The sequence below is a fragment of the Lacerta agilis genome, chromosome 18 (genome assembly GCF_009819535.1).
Source record: "Lacerta agilis isolate rLacAgi1 chromosome 18, rLacAgi1.pri, whole genome shotgun sequence".
Lineage (NCBI taxonomy): Eukaryota > Metazoa > Chordata > Lepidosauria > Squamata > Lacertidae > Lacerta > Lacerta agilis.
The window spans coordinates 8590732-8613134 of record NC_046329.1 but is presented as its reverse complement, the minus strand read 5'-3'; the positions used below and the strand labels follow the sequence as shown (position 1 = coordinate 8613134).

General features: G+C 47.7%; 1 protein-coding gene across 1 annotated transcript in view; it reads left to right on the top strand.

Moving 5' to 3' along the window:
- Nucleotides 1-10276: 10276 nt before the first annotated feature.
- EFNA2 (ephrin A2) overlaps nt 10277-22403 on the top strand; it is a 132263-nt gene continuing 120136 nt past the window's right edge. The window contains exon 1 of the mRNA XM_033136802.1: nt 10277-10399. Coding sequence (XP_032992693.1) covers nt 10278-10399 — 122 coding nt within the window. The 5' untranslated portion in view covers nt 10277. The remainder of the gene's footprint in view (nt 10400-22403) is intronic.

Below are 22403 nucleotides of genomic sequence, written 5' to 3'. Positions count from 1 at the left end.
GGGCGGAAGGAGAAGGGGACGACAGAGGATGAGGTGGTTGGGCAGTGTTCTCGAAGCGGCTGGCATGAGTTTAGCCAAACTGTGGGAGGCAGTGGAGGATAGGGGTGCCTGGCGTGCTCTGGTCCATGGGGTCACGAAGATTCAGCCACGACTGAACAACAACAATATGGTAATTTATGGACCTTATAGGTATCTCAAGCCAAGTTGCCACGCAACCAGTCCATGCAGAATGTAGGCACCCTATATATTGTTGTTGTTCAGTCGTTCATCTCCTTGACATCTGGCGGGTGCCACCACCGAGAAGGCCCTCTGCCTGGTTCCCTGCAACCTCGCTTCTCGCAGGGAGGGAACCGCCAGAAGGCCCTCGGAGCTGGACCTCAGTGTCCGGGCTCGAGGATGGGGGTGGAGACGCTCCTTCAGGTATACTGGGCTGAAGCCATTTAGGGCTTTCAAGGTCAGCACCAACCCTTTGAATTGTGCTTGGAAACGTCCTGGGAGCCAATGTAGGTCTTTCAGGACCTTTGTTATACGGTCTCGGCGGCTGCTCCCGGTCACCAGTCTGGCTGCCGCATTCTGGATTAGTTGTAGTTTCCTGGTCACCTTCCAAGGTAGCCCCACGGAGAGCACATTGCAGTATTCAGCACAACCCCCTGCGATGCAGGAATCTTTCGCCCCCATTGAGCTGTGTTACAGCAGATCACCTGCTTGGGATGCAGAAGGTCTCAGGTTTCCATCCAGGTACGGCTGGGGAAGACTCCCTGTCTGAAATCATGGCGAGCCGTGCCGGGCACTATCCACGGTCCGACTCGGTAAAATGCAGCTTCCTAAATCCTTCTATTCCGATGTGCCGGTGGTCTCCCGGGACCCCCGACAGACACAGCGGAGCTGGCTTCACAGCTCTGTCCTCTTGGCGAGGTGTCACCTGTTTCATCTAGCTATCCCATAATGAGTCCTTTCTTTCGCTTCTCCTTCCTCGTAATTGGAAGGGAGGGGGGCAGGCATCCTTGAATCATCCTTTTCTCCGTGACCCTATCGCTGCCCCTCTCCCCATTTCCTCTCTCCTTGGAAATGGTCCTTCCATCTCTTCCCCCAAACCCCTTAATTATTCCAGGTTCTGAAAACTCCATTCCCACCTGGGGGAGAGGGGGGCAATTATCCAAGATCTGGTTGCCTCGGAGTTGTAATTCGCAACTTTACCCTTCTGGGTTCAATCAACCGGGCTCTGGGAATGGGAAATGAATTTGTCTCTCTGCGTTTGTGTGTGTGTGTGTTTGTGTTCGTGCGCAATGAAAGCAACAACAGACTTGCTTCCAGAATATTTGTCTGCTGTCGATTCACATCCGTTTGCTTTCAAGGAGATTAGAAGATGCGGGCTAGAGTTTATGCGCTGCTTGATGCTAAAACGACAACAACATCCGCAAAGCAGTTTACACAAAAAAAGGACGAAACAATAAAATTAGCAATAAGAAAAATTCACAGCAATCATTTAAGGCTTTCTGAAAGTTAAAATGGACTAGAAACATATTAAACCTCTGCCGACTTTCTAAACATCTGAGTGGGCTTGTCCTAACAAATGTATTTAAAACAAAATGAAATAAAATAATTCTTTCCAGTAGCACCTTAGAGACCAACAAAGTTTGTTCTTGGTATGAGCTTTCGTGTGCATGCACACTTCTTCAGGTGCACACAACCCCAGTCGCGGACGACTCTGGGGTTGCGGCGCTCATCTCGCTTTATTGGCCGAGGGAGCCGGCGTCCAGCTTCCGGGTCATGTGGCCAGCATGACTAAGCTGCTTCTGGCGAACCAGAGCAGTGCATGGAAACGCCGTTTATCTTCCCGCTGGAGCGGTACCTATTTATCTGCTTGCGCTTTGACGTGCTTTCGAACTGCTAGGTGGGCAGGAGCAGGGACCGAACGACGGGAGCTCACCCTGTCATTGCGGGGATTTGAACCGCCGACCTTCTGATCAGCAAGCCCTAGGCTCTGTGGTTTAACCCACAGCGCCGCCCACGTCCCTACAGCGTCACCCGCTGTCTATAACAACAGACAGTGCTTTTTTCCTATTTAAAAATGTTTAGGGGTACCTTCCTTTTGACTCACGAAAATCACCATTTTATAGTTCAAATTGTGAAAAATGAAGACAGTAAGTGGGCAAAAGTACAAATATCCACAAAATGTTAAGGGGTATGCGTACCCCTGCGTACCCCAGGGGAAAAAAGCACTGATAACAGAAATTATAAACAGCAATGCAAAGCACAGAGTCCACCCCGGAAGAATTTGTGGATTGAAATGCGGCTCAAATCCACATTTCGCCGAATTTTTGCGATGCAATTCTCCGACGAAAAACTGCATAATTTGGGGGGGGGGGGGAGAGAGAGAGAAATGCACATGTTTGTGAAAATAGAACACACACACACACACACTACATTTGGGGAATAAAACTGATTGCAAAAAAACTGTTTGGTCTCTAAGTTGCTACTGGAAGGAATTTTTTTATTTTATTTTGTTTTGCAAATTAAGTGTCATTGCATACAAAACACTGGCAGAATCCAGCTGGATTTTTTTATTTTTACTAAGCATAGATTTAAGGCCATTTGTTTCAGGGGTTCTACTCACGAGGAGGGTGGAACCTCAGATCCTACCTGACGTCCCTTAAAAGGAACAAGAGTGAAAGCAAGCTACATATCTGACAGTGATCTGTGTTTGGTTTATGTTGTGCCGATGTACCCAAAACGGCTCTCTGTTGTTAGGTGACAACACAGATGACAAAGACATTTGACACCCCCCAAAAAATAATATAAAAAGGGGGGGGAGAAGAGATGACAAGGAGCAATTAGAAAGTGGCAGAGCAAAGGGAACACACAGAGAAAGTAGTTGACTTTTTACATAGATCTCCCGAAACCTAAAGGAAAGCTGGCAGAATATTTTTAAAGGGAATATCCCACAGACTCGGCTTGTTGTCTCAAAGGCAGCGTCTGTTTTGTGAGCAAGTGGTTGCAGTGGCGTAGCAAGGTAAATTGGTACCCGGGGCAAAAAAAAAAAAAAAAAAAAAATTCACCCCCCCCAGAGGCATGGGAAGGTCAAGTGGTACCTGGTGCGGAAAATTTCTTGTCAACCCCCCCATTGATCCCCCCCCCGCAAAAATGGTTTTACGTTATTTCATATTTTCTTACAAAGGAATAATAACAAGTAATAATTTTTTTAAAAAAACACTTTTATTTATATCCCGGCCGTAGTCGGCTGAAGTCGGGCTCAGGGTAGCCGACATCAGATACATAACATTTGTATAAAAATCAAACAATGATTAAATTACCTCCTAAAAACATCTCAGAATCAAATTAAAGTCTAATTAGATGGCTTTCCAAAATGGTCCAAGGCCTGGAAACGATGCCTTACGAGGAACGGCTTAGGGAGCTGGGTATGTTTAGCCTGGAGAAGAGAAGGTTAAGGGGTGATAGGATAGCCATGTTCAAATATATCAAAGGATGTCATCTAGAGGAGGGAGAAAGGTTGTTTTCTGCTGCTCCAGAGAAGCGGACACGGAGCAATGGATTGAAACTACAAGAAAGAAGATTCCACCTAAACATTAGGAAGAACTTCCTGACAGTAAGAGCTGTTGGACAGTGGGATTTGCTGCCAAGGAGTGTGGTGGAGTCTCCTTCTTTGGAGGTCTTGAAGTGGAGGCTTGACAGCCATCTGTCAGGAATGCTTTGATGGTGTTTCCTGCTTGGCAGGGGGTTGGACTGGATGGCCCTCGGGGTCTCTTCCAACTCTAGGCCTCTATGATTCTAGGTGGCCAACTTATTCGGGATTCCGTAGCCGTGATTCTGGTTATTACATGGCGTTGCGGCTAGATGACCCTTGGGGGTCCCTTCCAAGTCCACGATTCTGCGATTCTGCGACTCAGGTAAAGGAAACTGGTCTGGGCACATTCCAACTGGGGTGCTGAACGCACAGGGTACTGGGGTCTGGAAGGGCAAGGGGTGTGTGGGTATGGGTGTGCAGCCTGAGCTCATTGGAGGCCACCCAAATATTTGATGATTCTTGACGCTCTGCCCTCGGCGAGGGAATATGCCGCCGACTCGGAGGCCGGTGGTAAGAAGGTGGGGCCTGAGCGTGCACAAGGGGCGATTAATTATTGAATAACCCGCATCCGAAGGATAAGAAAGAAGCTGTATAAATGCATATTATTACGGCGTAATTAGTGCCATACATTTTCCATCTCTCTCTCTCCCCAAGCCTCTCTCTCCCCCCCCCCATCTCTCTCACACGCACAAACAGCCCAATGTGTACAGGAAACCAGTTTTTTTTTTGTTGGAGGGGGTGGGGAGAGTCCAGGAATATTTGGATCTGCATAAATCTCCCTCTTCCCTGCTCCGATCCTATAAGCACTTTCCATCTCTGTCATCTGCGTATCTATATTTGTTATCTCTCTCCTCTCTCTCTCTCTCCCCATTTCTCATTTCTCTCCCTCTCTCTGTCATCTTCATCTTCTCCTTGGCATTTTATAGGCCCTTTTATGAGATTACGTGGCAGAGGACGGTTTTTGACGGGGGGGCTGTGTTTAGGAAGCGGTCGGGCTGAGGCGTGCGAGGGAGGCATTGGCAGGGGGCAGAGGGGCTCTTTAAATCCCCATTTCTGGTGGGTGGAGCCAAAAACGGCTCTCGAACCCTCCACCTCTGGTAGCATTCCTGGTGGCGCTGTGGTCTAAACCACTGAGCTTCGTGGGCTTGCCGATCAGAAGGTCGCTGGTTCGGATCCCTGCGATGGGGTGAGCTACCATTGCTCTGTCCCAGCTCCTGCCAACCTTGCAGTTCGAAAGCACGCCAGCGCAAGTAGATAAATAGGTACTGCGCAAGTAGATAAATAGGTGTTTTTACATGAGTAGAATGTGTGCCTTTCTTTAAACTGCATCTCTGGGGTATTTGTGGGGCCTGCCTGGTGTTTTTACATGAGCAAAATGCGTGCTTTTATTTAAAATGCATCTCTGGGTTGTTCGTGGGGCAGAGGAATTCGTTCACCCCCCCCCCCAGCTTGCTTCCTTTGTGGGGCACTGGAATTCGTTCATTTCCCCCCTCCAAAATATAGTCCGGCCCCCCACAAGGTCTGAGGGACAGTGGACCGGCCCCCTGCTGAAAAAGTTTGCTGACCCCTGATCTAGTCCAACCACTTGCAGTGCTTTGAAACCTCCAACGAAGGAGAGTCCCAATGCTATCCCGATGTATTATTATTATTGCTATCATTTACTAAAATTTCTGAAATAGTGTACAGCGTAAAACACAAAACAGCAACAAAGCCCCTACCTGTAGGCTTACGATCTGCATAAGGAGACACGGGAAAGAAGGCGATAAGAGACTGGGGAACAACCAGTCAGATCGGAGAAGCCTTGGGGAGACGGATCAATCTCGAGACATTCCTTAGAGAGGTGCAACGTGAAAATATCCTGAGGCAAGGAGTTCCAAAGATAAGGCTCCTCAACAGGAAAAGGTATCAAGCAACGAGAAGAGTTTCAGTGTCACTACCTGCATTTTATTGGGGAAACGTTTCCAGGCTGAGGGCCGCATTCCCTTCTGGACCAGCTTCCAGGGGTCCAAGTGCCCATGGTGGGCGGAGCCAGAGGGGGAAAATGGGCGGGACAACTTCATGTAAATTTCACCTTTACGCAGTAGGCTGACATAAACGCAGCCTTCTCTGTATCCCAGGCAGGCAGGCAAGAGGCATAACAGAGTGTGAGGAGACATTCAAGCAGGACTGGTGAGGGGTGTGGCCTGGAGAGAGTCCCGAGGGCCAGAGAGGGAGATATGGAGGGCCGCATTCAACCTGCAGGCTTGCAGCTCCTCTTTTCAGCTATGGAGCAAACACCCTCATGTATAACTCAGTCAGCAGAGCTTTGTTGTTGTTCAGTCGTTCAGTCGTGTCCGACTCTTCGTGACCCCATGGACCAGAGCACGCCAGGCACTCCTATCCTCCACTGCCTCGCACAGTTTGGCCAAACTCATGTTAGTAGCTTCGAGAACACTGTCCAACCATCTCATCCTCTGTCGCCCCCTTCTCCTTGTGCCCTCCATCTTTCCCAACATCAGGGTCCTTTCTAGGGAGTCTTCTCTTCTCATGAGGTGGCCAAAGTCTTGGAGCCTCAGCTTCAGGATCTGTCCTTCCAGTGAGCACTCGGGGCTCATTTCTTTAAGGATGGATAGGTTTGATCTTATTGCAGTCCATGGGACTCTCAAGAGTCTCCTCCAGCACCATAATTCAAAAGCATCAATTCTTCGGCGATCAGCCTTCTTGATGGTCCAGCTCTCACTTCCGTACATCACAACTGGGAAAACCATCGCTTTAACTATACGGACCTTTGTCGGCAAGGTGATGTCTCTGCTTTTTAAGATGTTGTCATTGCTTTTCTCCCAAGAAGCAGGCATCTTTTAATTTCGTGACTGCTGTCACCATCTGCAGTGATCATGGAACCCAAGAAAGTGAAATCTCTCACTGCCTCCATTTCTTCCCCTTTTATTTGCCAGGAGGTGATGGGACCTGAGCATGAGACTCTTAATTTCAGGGCCGTGGGTTGGAGCCCAGTGTCAGGCAAAAGATCCCTATTATTGCAGGGGGTCAGACCCAACTCCATAACTCTATGGTTTGGTGAGTCAAACTGTGGAACTCACTGCCCCAGTGATGGCCACCAACTCGGATGGTTTCCGAAAACGACTGGACAAATTCACGGAGGAGAGGTTCTCTGAAGGCAGTTTGGAAACGTCTGCCGGTGCAGAATTTTGCAGCCGGGTTGCTCACCGGAAGCAAGGCGGTTTGAGTAGACATGCGACGGGTTTGCACTGCAAAAGTAAGCGTGAGCCTGCTGTGCAAATCCGTCGCACGCCCACCGGAAAACGAGCCCCAGTTGATCTCCCATTTTATAAATTGCGAATCCGCAAATTGTAAGCTGGCCTTTAGCGCTCATTACCGTTTCGGCCTCGTTTTTTAGATTCATTCCCGGGCTTTGTCGTTCTTAGCCGATTTTTAAAAATTATCTTGCTTTGCGAACCACCTCGGAAGGCGGTTGATAAACCAGTAGCGATAATAAATAAACAAGTAAACAAGCGTCGAAAGCAGCAGCAGCAGCAACAACAACAGTGGGCTTGCAGCCACTGAAGTCCTCAACTAGAGCAGGTCCATTGATTTCCAGTGGGTCTACTCTGAGTAGGGAAAGCTAGCTGGCTGGAACCCAAAATACAGGTGAAACTCGAAAAATTAGAATACCGTGGAAAAGTCCGTTTATGTAAGCAATTGTTTTCATTAGCTGCTGGTGTTTAATATATGAGATAGACTCACGACATGCAAAGCGAGATACGTCAAGCCTTTGCTTGTTATAATTGTGATGGTTATGGCGCACAGCTGATGAAAACCCCAAAGTTGAGATTGTTAATTTGGGGTTCTCATCAGCTGTATGCCACAATCATCACAATTATAACAAATAAAGGCTTGACACACATCTCGCTTTGCATGTCATGAGTCTATCTCATATATCAGTTTCACCTTTTAAGCTGAATTACTGAAAGAAAAGAACCTTTCCACCATATTCTAATTTTTCAAGTTTCACCTGTAATCGTAATCTGCAAGCAGGTTGAAGACAAAGGAACGAAGACCCCCCCCCTATAAAACAAGCAACCCCTTTTTTCTCCACCACCCATTAGCATCCAGTCTTATTTTTTTTGGGGGGGGGAGAGGGACCCCCCCACTTTAAAAAAAATTCTGGGTTGCACCTGAAAGGGGAAAAAAATCTATTTCCAGCTGCTGTGTTGACTTCTTGCAAAGATTTTATTTTTTTTAAAAAAATGCCCCCCATCCATTTGCACGCTCCTTCCTTCTGAGTGTGTTCCCCCCCCTTATTCTCCTTCCTCTCTCTCTCTCTCCCTCCTCAACAGAGCTGAAATTGACTTTAAAAAAAAGAGAGAGATCTCCAGGAAAAAGGAGACCCACATGGCATTGGTGGGGGGGTGTGGCTGAGTATCACCGGCCAACCAACCTTGAGACTTGGGGGCCCCGCCCCTGTTGAGTGTTTGGGGGGGGAGAAGAGAGAGAGACATTGCTGGGGAAAGGGGGAAGGAGAGAGAGAGAGAGAGAAGGAGGGAGGGAGGGAGGGAAGGAAGGAGGTGGATACTTTTAGGCTGACCGGCCAAGTGGTAACAATGTTTCTGTATCAAGAGTAAGGGGGGGGGGAGAAAGCAGATCTCTCTCCTTTTCCTTTTTTTTTTTTTTGCAAAAGGAAGGAAAAAAAGGCATTGAAGGCAAAAAAAGAAAAGACAGGGGGGATTAATAGAAAGCAGAAAGGGAGAGAGAGAGAGAGAGAGAGAGCGTGCAGCGGTAAGGTTTAAAATAATCCACAGAGGGGGGAGAACATTTTAAAATAATACACACACACACACACAGAGGGATTTTTTGTTTTTGTGCCACCTGGAAAATAATAATTAAAAAAACCTCAAGGTGTGGGGTGGGGGGCAAGCATGTTTCGTTCCGGATCCCATTGTTAAAAAAAGGAATAAAACGACGAAATGCATGCACGTTTTGGTTTTAGCTTTAAAGAAAAGGAAACCTTGCAAATTGTGTGTGTGTGTGTGTTGGGAGGAGGAGGGGGAGGCATTTGGTAAGAGTATTATTTTTTTTTGGTGTGTGCGTTTTTGGAGGGGGGGGGGATGAAGGGATGGGAGGGGGGAGGCGTTGTTTGAAGGGCTTTCCACCCCCCCCCAACCCCAACTTGCAATCTTTTAATGCCCACTCCCCTTTTTGCCTTCTTACCAGTTGCAAGGAAAGCTTAGACGGCACAATATAAAAAGGGGTGTGTGTGTGGTTGAGTGAAAGGGGGAAGGAAAGTAAGATTAACTCCCCCCCTTTTTTTCTTTTCTTTTCATTCTTTCCTTTCTCATGAGAGAGAGAGAGAGAGAGAGCAAGATTTTCACTTTGTGCTTTTGCGCAAGGGGACCAACCACTCCCTCTCCCCCCCCCCCCGCCTCGCCGCAAAACTTTGTGTTATTTACATCTCCCTTTTCTCCCTTCTTCCATTTCTTCAGGAAAAAAGGCAACATCTATTACAAACAGAAGCAGAAGAATCTAAACAACCCAAAAAAGACCACCAACAACAACCCAAACCTGCGAGCAAGTTTTGAGTCCTCGTTCTTTTGGAGGGGGGGGGCGATTCCTTTTTTTTTCTTCCTGCAAGAAATCCATCTCATCTTTCCAGGCAACCGGTTGCAATTTTCAGGAGGAAAGCCCTCGACAAGGTTTTCTTTTTTTTAAATGTCATCTCGTTTATTTATTTCTTAAACTTCTTTTTGGAAACCAGGAATTTGTTTCGAACGCGGTTGGTCGCTGGTCGGTGGCCTTTTTAATTTTATTTCCCCCCCCCCAAATGATATTCTAGGATTGGCAGCTCTCCAGAGACGAGTGAGCATCTCCAAAGTTTGCTTGCTGACTCCAGAGCAATTTCCCCCCTTCTCTCTCCCCCCCCCTGCAAGAATGGGGAGATTCTGGGTCAGTCGCACGACATTCCGAGGTTCCCTCCTGTAACCTCTCGGCCTCCGGTATTTTTGAGCCCAAGTTACCCTGTTTCTTAGAGATGGATCCTCTCCGCTCCCTACTCCATTTATGAAGAGTTTTGAGAGAGCTGGAAGTCGAACTCAGAACCCTGGGACCTGAAAGTTGCGGCGATGCCTTCTTAGGGACTGTGGGGTGCGGAAGACCCACGGCACACCCTATCCGTTCCTAGATAACACACATATCTCTTGTCTATCTATTAAGGAGCCTTCTGCTGCAAAAGCAAAATTCTGATCCCCCCCCCCCAACACCACCAATGCGCCCTTGCAAAGCGCTGATTCGCGGTATATTTTGGCTACCAGGGAGCTTGTCTACACCCCGCCACATTTCACGAGAAAGGAAGGACCAGCGTCTACAGCTATTGAGATTCTCCACCGTGGAATGAATTAGGGATGTGCGTGTGATAGTTTGCATCGAGAGAGAGAGAGAGAGAGAGAAGTGAAAGGAGGAGGAAAGACACAGGAAAGGAAAAGTCTGGACCGTCCAGGGGGAGACCTAACACCCCCGAAAAACCGCACTCGCCGAAAGAGCTATCCGCCAGAAAACGCGCGTGCAAAAAAGTGCAATGACCTGCTTGCCTTTTTCCTAAACACACGCACGCACACACACAAAAAAACCCCCACTGCTTTTCGGGGGACGAAAGAAAGAAGGGGAGAAGAGGTAGAAGAAAGTGGAGGAGAACAAGGGTACGATGCTGAATTTGGAAGTAGCTGCGCTGCTAGTGACCCTGGTTGGGGTTTGCGTTTGGACGGACGACAGCAGCAAAATTATCTCGGATCGCTATGCGGTGTACTGGAACAAAAGCAACCCCAGGTAGGATGGAGGGGAGACAGCAGGAGACCCCCCCCCCCGTCTTATTGCATGTTTTAGACCTTGGGGACTGTTGCCCTGTCAGCTTTTGGGTGTGCACGTTTTGGGGGTAGCGGCGGCTGTAAGGAACGACGTACACAAGGCACTGTTATAGTTTGTGCATTATTATTATTATTATTATTGGTCCATATATTTTTGGGTTGGAAGATTGGGGGTGGTGGTGGTGGTGAAACTTCTGCTTAGAAGGGCGAAAAAATAAATCTCACAGGCTGAGAATCTTTTAATCTTCTCGTCCTTCTCAAATGAGCCTTGCGGACTTGCCCGGAAATTATTATGATGTAAAAAGGAAGACCAGTCTTGCCAATGATGTCACTGTTGGAAGGGGGAAAGGTTTTTAAAAGTGTGGTTTTTTAATAATTATTATCTTGTCTGTCTGTCGTTCAAAGTCATGGCCAGGAAAACCAGCGTTTTCACAAACGGCCTGGACGAAGTTTGACCCACAAGTCTGTGTGTGTGGTAAATAATTCCAGAGAAATCAGAAGAAGGTCTCAAAAGCAAAACTTGCAAGCAGAAGAGGGTTGCTTTGCTATATCTGTGTGAGATGCCCTTCTTTTTAACCCCCCCCCCACGCCCCTGTGTACTGAATTGCATCTAGGTTGTTGAGACAAAACTCACGTTCAGACCCAAGTTCTGCGTTTGCACCCATTGAACTTAATGGACGCGGCTAACTGCAGCCCAGTAATTCCAAAGGAGCAGAACTTAGTTGGGTACAACCCTCTGCGATTAATTCTTCGCTAAGTGGAAAGTGATCCCCCCTACAACCCACCCACCCACAGTTTCCAGTGAGAATGCCCCATTGAACTCAATGGGGCTCATTTCTGATCTATCTCTCCATGAATGATGATATCGTTGCTCTCTTTAGGATAACCGGTATGCCGCTTATTTGTCAAACTTTTGGGTACTTGGCTGGACTTACTTTGCCTTATTTTGAAGAATTGGTGGGGGGATGTGCACTTTCCAGTTTGTCTTGAGGCTGAGGTTCTGAGTGCATGTACCTATATAGCTGTTTGAATATTTCCATCTATCTGTTTTCCCGTTTTTTTTCAAGGCTTAAGTTCGAGAAGTTTCGCTGCGGTCTGTGTCGCCTGTCCCCCCCCCCCCTTCCAAGCCAGATGTAAAAAAGATTGAGGCAGTGGTGGTGGTGGTGGTGGGGTTTAGAGAAATATATATATTTTTCTTAACAGCTGTTTTGCGTTTGGAATCTGAACCACCGAAGAGTGGTGGCGGTGTGTGTGTGTGTTTGTGTGTGTGTGAAATCATTCTTCCAGAAGTCAATTCTAGGAAGTTGTAATTCTGGGCAGCGAAGAGGAACAAAATGATAACAGTTTTCAGCAGAACTGCAGACTGTAAAATCAATTACGCGTCACTTACAGGCTTGCATCTTGTCAAATTAAAACACCAGTTTTCTCTCTCTCTCTCTCTCTCTCTCTCTCTCTCTCTCTTACACACACACACACACACAAACAAACACACGATGGAGGCAGTTCTTGACCTGTTTCCTTGTGTGTGTGTGTGTGTCCCCCAACCTCTAACCTGCTGGACAAAACCATCTCTTGCACAATGACTAACTCCTTGAAGAATCTTGGAAGGGAAATAAAAGTGTTTTTTTAAAAAATAAAATAAAATAAAAAATAAAGTAAACAGCATCCATTTCCAAACCGGCTTGTGGCCACAGACTCCATGAGGATACTTTTAAGTTGCTTGGAAAGCTTGGCGACTCTCTCTATGGAGCGCTGAAAGGTTAGCGAAGCTGATCGTGGCTTTGTAAGGTTTTCTCTTATACGATGGTGAAGTGGCTTAGATTCCCCCCACTCCATCCTTCTCTGCTTTCTAAAGATTTATTGGGCGAGGGAGTCCACGACCTACAGCCTTGGTCATGAACTTCAGGTACGTCCCGGCCGCCTTTTTTGGATTTGGTTTCTGGGTCAATCTCGAGTGTGCTGCTTCGCCCGTTTCTGGTACCCACCCCCCAAAGTGGAAGGGCACCCCCCCCACCTTCCAGATCTTACAATGTGGACATGAATTAGAGCAATCAGCTGGTGGAGAGAGGGCCGTGTGGCTCTTTCAAGAAAAAAACAACAACCCTCTTTCTCTGTCCACTGCAAGCGTGCGGTTCCAGAAATGGATGGTCGCCCTTCTCTCCTCGAGAGCTCGGAACAGCTTTCTGAAGTCTCAAGCAGTTGAGAACGGGCTGTTTGGACCATATCCAAAATTCTGACGGCTCATCGCCATCGACAGAACCCCCCCTCCCCAAAACCCCGCAGCCTCTTCCTTAAATGCAGCAGGTAATTTTTATTTTTTATTTAAAAGATGCAAAAACAAGCAAACAACCCCACTCCTCCTCCTTTTGTTTTGAAACCCCCCCTTTAAATTAAAGGAGAAAGAGCGATGAGAAAAACGTGAGTTTGCCTCTCATCGCTCTGAACTTTTTTTTGGATATGTTGGCGGTGTTCGTAAACCCCCCCCCCCAATTTAAAGCTTAAAGACCCTGGGGGCACCCTCTTTCTTCATGCGCTTTTAGACAAGCTGTGGCACACACACACACACCACCTCCTCAGGTGTGTTAAATCGGCCACTTACTGGAGCTTGTTCCGCCGAACTCTTTTTTTTTTAATTTATATGTAATTTTTCTAAATAGAAAGCTTCGGCCGTTTTTTGCCCGGAACGGTGCCGAATTATTTGTGGGCGCAAAATTTCGAGAGTCCGGGGGCCTTCAGAGGCTTTGACCCTTCTTCCCGTCCCTTTGCTCGGCGGAACCAGCAAAGATGGGCATCGTCGCAGGGCCCACTCGGCTACCTGCCGAATGGGCAGCAAACAATACGAAACAAATCTGTTCGCGGATGCAAAAACGAACCTTTCCGGTTGTGCAGAATCCTGGGGGGGATGTGTTGAAACGTAGAATAAAAATATTTGCCCGGTGCCCAGCTTTCAGAGATAGTCACCCACCCACCCCCCATTTTTCTCCATTTCTCCACATATACCCACATCTCAGTGGAAGATAATTTCCCCCCTTCTGGTCCCCACTCTCTGTGAGAAATCTCCGAGGGGAACCTTTAATAGCAAAATGACTCTCTCTCTCTCTCTCTCTCTATCTCCCCCCTGTGTCCCCCACCCCCTAGCCCGTTTCCTGCCATTATGAATGAGGGTCTTCATCCCGGAGATGAAATGTTTTTAAAATTTGAGGGGAATTTGTGACCTCAATGAGGACCTCTGTAGCGGGTCGCGCCCGGGGAAAGGGGGGCCGGTTTGCCAGGCTGTCTCGGCCTCCCCAAATCCGGCTTCCTGAATTACTGACCAGCTGGGCCGGGTCTGGTACGAAACGTATCTGGGGCTGCCCATAACCCAGCGGGCATCTGTGGCATCTCCTCTGCCCACAACCAGGCTGCTCCAAGCCCCATCGAGAAAATACCCTGTTTCTGCGCTCTTCTTTGTGGGGGGTGACTCTGGTTTTGGGGGCTGCAAACTCCGACCTTCGCAGGGATTATATTTCCCTGGGTGATTTTTGCATTTTTTGCAACGGGCTTTTTTGGGGGGTCCACACCTTCCCCCTTTCCTTCAACTCTTTGTCGTCAATATATATACGTGGTATTGATCCAAACAAGGGCCAGTGGTCCTTCCTTCAGACCACAACAGATGCCCCGCCTGTGTTTGTGTGGTGTTAAAATTTCTCGCTGCAAAGGTGAAAATCCTTTGGGACGGCAATGTGGTTTTTTTTTGTAATATTTGCATGTAAGATTTCCTCGTGTCGCTGTCCAATCACTATGATGATTTCTTGGCTTAACGAGAACTGATGCGTCCTTATCAACCTTGAGATTGCCTCTCTTCCAAGGCCCACGATGCAGGGCTCTGTCCGACCCGAATCCTACTCAGAGTAGACTCACGGAACTGAGCCGGACCTAAGACAACCATCTCCCTTGATTTCAATGGATTTGCTCTCTGAGTTATGACTTAACGTTGAATACGATCCATAGCTTTTAAGAAATGGAGATTTATTTGGGACCCTATCCTAATTTGTCGTCTTTCCCTGTCACGAACAAATTAATGTTTGGCACGGCAGCAGCAATACCTGTGGGTTAGTGTAGTTCTGGTGGAGGCGAGGGTCTAAACTTTTTTTTTTTTTTTAAGCAAGAATATGGAAATGTGGGACGGAAGGAAGCTAGTGGATTTTAGCCACCTAAAACCAGCAGTGGTCATACCTAGCGTGGACTTGTCCTAAGCCAGCGGTCAGCAAACCTTTTCAGCAGGGGGCCGGTCCACTGTCCCTCAGACCTTGTGGGGGGCCTGACTATAATTTGGGGGGTGGAATATGAACTAATTCCTATGCCCCACAAATAACCCAGAGATGCATTTTAAATAAAAGCACGCATTCTACTCATGTAAAAACACGCTGATTCCTGGACCATCCGCGGGCTGGATTTAGAAGGCGATTGGGCCGGATCCGGCCCTCCGGGTCTTAGTTTGCCTACCCATGTCCTAAGCTGTTGTGGTCTCTTCTGTTTCTAATACTTTTGGTATGAATTTGCATCTTGCACCGTTGCTCGGTTTGGTTTCAGATCGGTGGCGTTTGCACAGGAAATCCCACGGTTCCTCTGTTGTTGTGTTTTTGCTATCTTCTCCTCTGCTAGCTAAAACCCCTGCAAACACCCCCTTCCTCAATTATTGCTTCTTTGAGGTGGCGGTGGGGGAGATACAAAACAGGTGTGATTCTTGACGTCGACCGTAGCAACACCCAACCAACGATGCTGTGAATTTTCGCGTTTTGTAGGGCGTGAGATGAGGGAATGGGTCTGCTGTGGCCTTAAAGTCTAGCGGCCTGAAAGGGCCCATTGCATGAGCAGCTGGTCCCACATGGGGAGAGCGGATCCCAAAGGGTGTGGGATCCACCCGAGGTCTTCACAGGCGGCGGCGACCTGCAAACTGGAGCAACGAAAGGCCGCCCTCTGCATTTGAATAACACCGATTAGCCCATATTTCCTTTTGAGGACAGCGATTCTCACTACTGAAAGATTTCAATAATAATAATAATCCATGGAACTTTTGTTTTCTGCTCCCTGGTTGCAATTTTAAAACTTGTATTTGTGCTGTGGTTTGTTTCCCTATGACTCCAGGGTCTATGGTTTGCTGTAACTTTATGTCATATATTCCATATTTTATGTTTTTATGGGCTTATAGCTGCAATGAATTTGAATTTGAATTTGAAGGAAAGAAGACCCAGTTTGCCTAGTACTGACCCAGCACAGATTGGCAAAATATATGCACACCCAAAAGTTGGCAATTCTGGTCTGGGCGATCTGTCCATCGCAGACCAGCAGTTGTCTCACAATCAAAAAAGGAAAGATCTGCATCCATGTAATGGATGCCATCGGATGGCATCATATCCCTCTCTTTGCGAGACGGGGAAATCATTCAAAACAATAAACCTTGCCATGTTCATATGTTTTATCTGTATCTCTTTGCTCATCCCATCCTCCCCGATTTATCCCTGCCATCTGGAAGCCAACTTTTCCGTCCCAGGGCACATGTGGCTCACCCGGTAAAAAAACGAGAGAGAGAGAGAGAGAGAGGGATGCCCTCCTTGATAATTGCGTCTAAATTAAAAATCAATTGTAAATTGAGACGCGGGAAGCAGTCGCCCCTTCCGAACGCAATTTTAGATCACCCGCAGGCATCCTTGATATCTTCGACCCGCCGCCGTGTTTTTATGTGGTTGCTTGTGGGTCCGTAGAACGTGGGGAGATGTTTATTAAATATGTCTCGTGCGTCGGCTGTTGATTGAAATCACAGCGGGAGGGGCGGGTTAGGTACATGGGCCGGGACGGATGCACTTTTCTGGGTTCGAATGAAGGGGTGTGTGTGTGTAGGGGATGGTGATTCCACCCCCCCCCAAAAAAAATCCCCAAAACAAAGCTGAGCCGGAATCGAAGGCCGAGCGCCTCCATAGATCCGTCTCCGAAGACGGCCGCCATGTTTATATTCCGGAACTTGGAATAAGACTAGTTTCCATATTGGTTTGCGTGCCTCGCGGAGAATACCTCAGTGCCACAAACATAGTGGAATTGTTGGTTGGTTGGTGGGGGGGGTACTGAGGTGGGAGGAGGGCAGATATTTCCTCACTGGATCTATGGAAGTTGACCGCCGGCAGGCAGTGAATCTCATGTTTTTTATATCTCAGGGCACCGCAATTGGTTTTCTTTGCCATCAGAAAGGTACCCGAAAAAGGGTGTGTGGGTTTTACAGTCCCAATTTTGTGTGTGTGTGTTCAGGATTTCACCAGGAGTTCCTGCCTTTCGCTTGTCTTCTTTCCCCTCCCCCTCTCGGACTCTTTTTATTTTAATCTTTCCTTCTAATGATTAGGACAGAATACTTCCTTGGTGCTTGGAGCCTAATTCTCCATAAAGCCCGATATTCTGAGATGGATCCATCGCATCTCCACCACCAGAGGGTCAAATCAACTTTGGCGGAGTCACACACATAATAATAATAATAATAATAATAATAATAATAATAATAATAATAATAATAATAATAATAGATTTTTATTTATACCCCGCCCTTCCCCGCCAAACCGGGCTCAGGGCGGCTAACACCAATAAAATTACAACAAAAACATAAAACAAATTCATTAAAATACAGATTAAAATGCAATTTAAAATTTAATCTAGACTGCAGCCTCATTTTTAAGTAGCCCACCAGTCACACCAAAAGAACGAAACATCAGGGTTGAACTGAAACCAACCCAAAGGCCAGGTGGAACAGCTCCGTCTGCGGAAAGATGCCCAATCCCGCAGGGCCCTGGCCTCTTGTGACAGACCGTTCCACCAAGTCGGGGCCAGTACTGAGAAGGCCCTGGCCCTAGTTGAAGCCGACCTAGCATCCTTGTGGCTCGGGACCTCCAAAAGATTATTATTTGAGGACCTTATGGTCCTACCTGGGACGTACCAGGAGAGGCGGTCCCTTAGGTACGAGGGTCCTAAGATGCATAGGGCTTTAAAGGTCAAAACCTGCACCTTAAACCTGACCCTGTACTCCACCGGGAGCCAGTGCAGCTGGTAAAGCACTGGATGAATGTGGTCCCGTGGCAAAGACCCCATGAGGAGCCTCGCCGCGGCATATCCACACACACCCCAATCACCACGTTTTGTTTTTTATTTAAAATTGTGTTGATAAAATCATTGCTGTGTGCGCGTGCACGGATATGTTTGCAAGAGAAAAGTTCTTAAAAACCCGGCCCTGTTCTGAAAAGGGGGCGATGATTCCGTCGAGAAGCCCGAGCAAATTCCAGTTCTTCGTGGCCGGCATGATTGGATAAATCATTTCCAACGTAACAAGAGGCAAAGATTTGTTTCTTGGCTACATCCTTACCTGCAACGGCGTAATGGGCAGTTTTGGAGTAATTCCGGAATGACAGTTTTCCTGCCGACAAACGTAATTCCTGAAAAGGCCCCCACATTTATATATATATATATCAATCTCTGTGGAAGTGGGAGAGAGAGAGAGAGAGAGAGAGAGAGAGAGAGAGAGAGAGAGACGGGTAAATGGCCGGCTATTTTCTCTCTCAATTGTCAACACAGGTACATCCCATTATTTCATCTTCCTCTGCTCCCCTGGCCTGTATTTAGTGTTTCCTTTCCTCCAATTTTTTATTATCATCATTATTTATATATATATATATATTTCTTTATATATATAAAAAAACTTTGACGTGATGGTCAGTCGCCTCTGGCTGTAAACATGTGGTTGTCGACTCCAGGCTTGTCCACAAAGAAGTTCTTGGGGGGAAAACATTTGCCCCTCCTGGGTTTGTGATGGTGCAAACAGCTTGGCCCTGTGGAGGAGACTCGCTGGGTCTTCCTGCGGGCGATTTCATTATCTGTATCCTTGATGGGATCTAACTGAAGCCGCTCATCTTGATAGGGAGATGGGAAGCTTTCCGGATAGCGACCGGCTTGTGGGCTTCCCAGGGCTGTTCGTGGGTGGAACCAGAATGCAGATGTTTATAGACCAGGGGTGGCCAACTTCCAAGAAACTGCGATCTACTCACAGAGTTAAAAACTGGCAGTGATCTACCCCCTTTTTTGGGGGGCGGGTTCAGGTCAAAGTTGTTGAGCTTCTTTAGGGAGGAGGAAAGGAATGTTGAGCTTTTTTTTTTTTAGGAAGGAAAACCCTGTTTTTGGTGGATCAGGTCAAAGTTGTTGAGGTTTTTTTTTTAGAGAGAGGAAAGCCCCGTTTTTTAGGGGTGCAGGGCAAAGATGTTGAGCTTTTTTTTTAGGGGAGCCAAACTTTTTTGGCTTCTTGGGGGGGGGACACACTGATCTGCCGGTGATCTGCCACAGACATCCAGTGATCTGCTGGTAGTTGGACATGCCTGTTATAGACAGATGTTTGGCCAGATCTGGGGAACGCGGCCCCGAGGAGCTGGTTTGGGGGGGGGGCTGACCCCATTGTGTCCAGCTCAAATTCTCCATTTAGACGTCCATTCCCGTCACAACCCGCCATGTTGTGATTCCTGCATTGCAGGGGGTGTGGACTAGATGACTCTATGGTTCCCTCCCAACTCTACAATCCTTTGATTCTACGCCACGAGGGATTGAACCTGGAACCCTCTGGCACCGAGCCACAGCCCTAGGAGGGGCTCCACCCCTTTGCGATTTTCTCTGGGTCAATTCAGGTCCAGCCCGGCGGGCCGGAAGGCCCGCGAAAATTCACACAGACCAGTCCCAGCTCGCCTGCTCTCCTTCCTCCTCCCGAACGAACGGCCTCGCAGGTTTGGGGCCGCCTGAAAACGAACCGTGCGAGGGCATCTTTCAACGGCTCCTCCTTGGACCAAAGTCCGATCTGACTGCCCCAAATGCCGGTTGCGAGCGGGGCGAGACCTGTTGTCGCTCTGGGTCCAGCAAGGGCAGAGAACTGGGCTACGAGGGGGGGGGACCAGGCTTCTTGGACGTCCTCCGCTGCCTTAATTGGCACGGCCGAAATCTGAATCCGATATCCGAGGCACCTTCGGGTGGGGTAGAGCCGTCTTCATCTTCTCCAAAGGCTCTTCCACGACATGGCGCCTGCAGTCTCTCTGGTTTGGTGATATCTCGCCCCGCGAAATGTCCCCCCCCCCGGACGTACGGGCAAGTACGCCGTCTGTCGTTGGCAGGGCAAGCCGGTCTGCTGCGTTCGCCGAACGGCTACCCAGGCCGCCGCAAGCAAAATGGCTGCCTGCCACCCCTTGCAGATGTGCCGGTTCCTTGCAACCCCGTGGGTTGAATATCTCGGTCCATGTGGTTTAAGAGGAGGGTGAAAGCATCGGTGACGCAGCTCGGATTTGTTATTTAGGGTAGCCTGGAGCGAGGGCCACAACAACTCCCAAACTTTTCCCCCCAACGACTTTCAAATACCAATCAATCAATCAATTTATTTATTGCATTAGCCCTATGGCCGTAGCGCATAGTAAAAGACCAGGCAGTAGTAGCCAGACACGATTATACAACAGATACAGTTAAAACAATTGGAAGTAAAATCGTACAGGATAAAACAAAATAAAAAGCGCTAGCGGGCGTGACGACAGTGTCCATGTTGGGAATATACGTAAGACTAAGGCTAAGGGAAGTTGGCCAAAAAGGTGGTCCTGAGTTTCAGGGCCTGTAATATGTAGATGGCCACTCCACGTGAAACCAAGGGGTTGGCATCCGCCAGTGGATATTTCACGCGGTCATCGTCCCTGGCGATAGTCGGCGGGATTAGAGGGAGAAGCCTGGATCTTATTGAGGCATATAGTGGGCAGTAGAGGAAGAAGTGAATAAAGTCCTCTATCTTTCCATTGTTGCACGGGCAGAGTCGGAGATCCAGAGGGGTATTGGAAAATACACCCTGTAGGAATGCTGCAGGGATGGCATGAAATCGAGCCCTTCTCAGCGTAGGATCCATCAGATCACTCAGATAATGGGCCTTTCAAATACGGATGCTTCCCTCCCCCTTTTTCCAGGTTCCCTTCACAGAATTGACCGATGGGTTTTAATGTCAAAACAAAAAATAAAATAAAAAATTCCTTCCAGTAGCACCTTAGAGACCGACTGAGTTTGTTCTGTGTGCTTTTGAGATATCTCCTCTTTCTCGTGTCTTGGCTATCTGATCACCGTCCTATCCCAAAAGAAGAAAAACGGACTTCTGGGCGGATTGGACATTCCTTTTAAATCATGACTGAGGATGTAATTATGTGTTACCTTAATTGATGTTTTTATAATTTTTTTATAGTTCTTATAGTTTTTATAATTTTATAAATAGGGGGTGATGTTTTATGTTGTAAATTTACTGCTTAGTCTGTTACTTTAAAGTCCTTTCAAAGTTCTAAGTAGAAAGGCTAAGTATACATATGTTGTTTGAAAAGTCGCGCGTGATGGGCCAATGGCCGTAATAATATCTATCTATCTATCTATCTATCTATCTATCATCTATCTATCTATCTATCTATCTATCTAGACACAGTCCTGCTCTCCTCGTAGATGTATTCTTCAATAAATAAACTAAGTAATTTGTTCATTTTGCGGATTCTCGGTATCCCTCCTCCACGGCCCGTCCACGTCACCTTCTTTTCCATCACAGAATTCCCCCACAGGAAAGCGTTCGCCTCCGGGCCCCTGTACACAAATCTTCCCATAAAACAGACTCAGTAGGAACTGAATTCCATCCCCCACACCCCACAGAAGGTCTCTCCCTCTGCCTTCCTTCTCCTCGCCCCATTTTTTATATATATTTTCCTCGTGCTTTTTGGAAAAAGGTTATACACCTTAAAAAAGAAAGCCTCAAAATCCCTTCAAATGTTTCCTTGGCCTGCCCCCACCCCCTTTTCCAAACCGTTAAATCCGCTTAGCGCCTCTCCGAGGTGGATAGGCCCTCGCCGTTAATAAACGGCAGATGCAAACAAGGTCCAATTTCTCCAAGTAGATATTTTTGTGTGTGTGTTCTCTCTCTCTCTCTCTCTGGGGAGCACAATTCCTTTCCCCACAGGTTATTCATTTGGCATCCAGATGCCGTCTCTGTGCTGAATTCGAAATGAAGGAGAAGCTCCGTGCTGCTTTGCGGAGCAAAGATGGGACTCTTCCCCCCCCAGCATCGCTGTGCGGCTACATGTCCACCCCGACCCCCCAAGAAAAGAACCTTTAAAAAGCTTTATTTCAAGTTCAACCTACTTGAAGAAAGCTCTGCGCGCCAAGCGATTGGGTCCACTTGCAAAAACAAAACAACCAAACAAACACCAGCCCATTCCTGTCAGTTTCCCACCCATGTTTGTTGGTTCAGTTATATCCGTGCTATTGCCTGCCACGTGCATCTTAATAGATATATTTCAAAACACCTATGGTTTCTGTGCATTTTGAAAGCAGCGGGTCATGGGGGGGGCGCCCCGGTTTCGAAAGGCTGGCTAAGTCTATAGGTATGCACGCACAGCTCGGGTCGGCACCGCGGGGAATGCAAACCACGTCGTAGCTTTTGTCGTCGTGATGCATACAGGTGAAACTCGAAAAATTAGAATATCGTGGAAAAGTCCATTGATGTAAGCAATTGTCTTCATTAGCTACTGGAGTTTAATATATGAGATAGACTCATGACACGCAAAGCGAGATACGTCAAGCCTTTGCTTGTTATAATTGTGATGATTATGGCGCACAGCGGATGAAAACCCCAAAGCTGAGATTGTTAATTTGGGGTTCTCATCAGCTGTACGCCATAATCATCACAATTATAACAAATAAAGGCTTGGCATACCTGACGTGTTTACGGAAGGCAATCTTTCTCGGCTACGAGGGGTCACCGAAGGGAAGGTGTGGTGTGGGCTTCCCTTTGGCGACCCCTCGTAGCCGAGAAAGACTGCCTTCCGTAAACACGGTTTTAACAACGAGTCAGGTATCCCAACCGGGTCCTCTGGCTTTGTTGCTTTTCATTTGGTTTACAGCTGTGCACA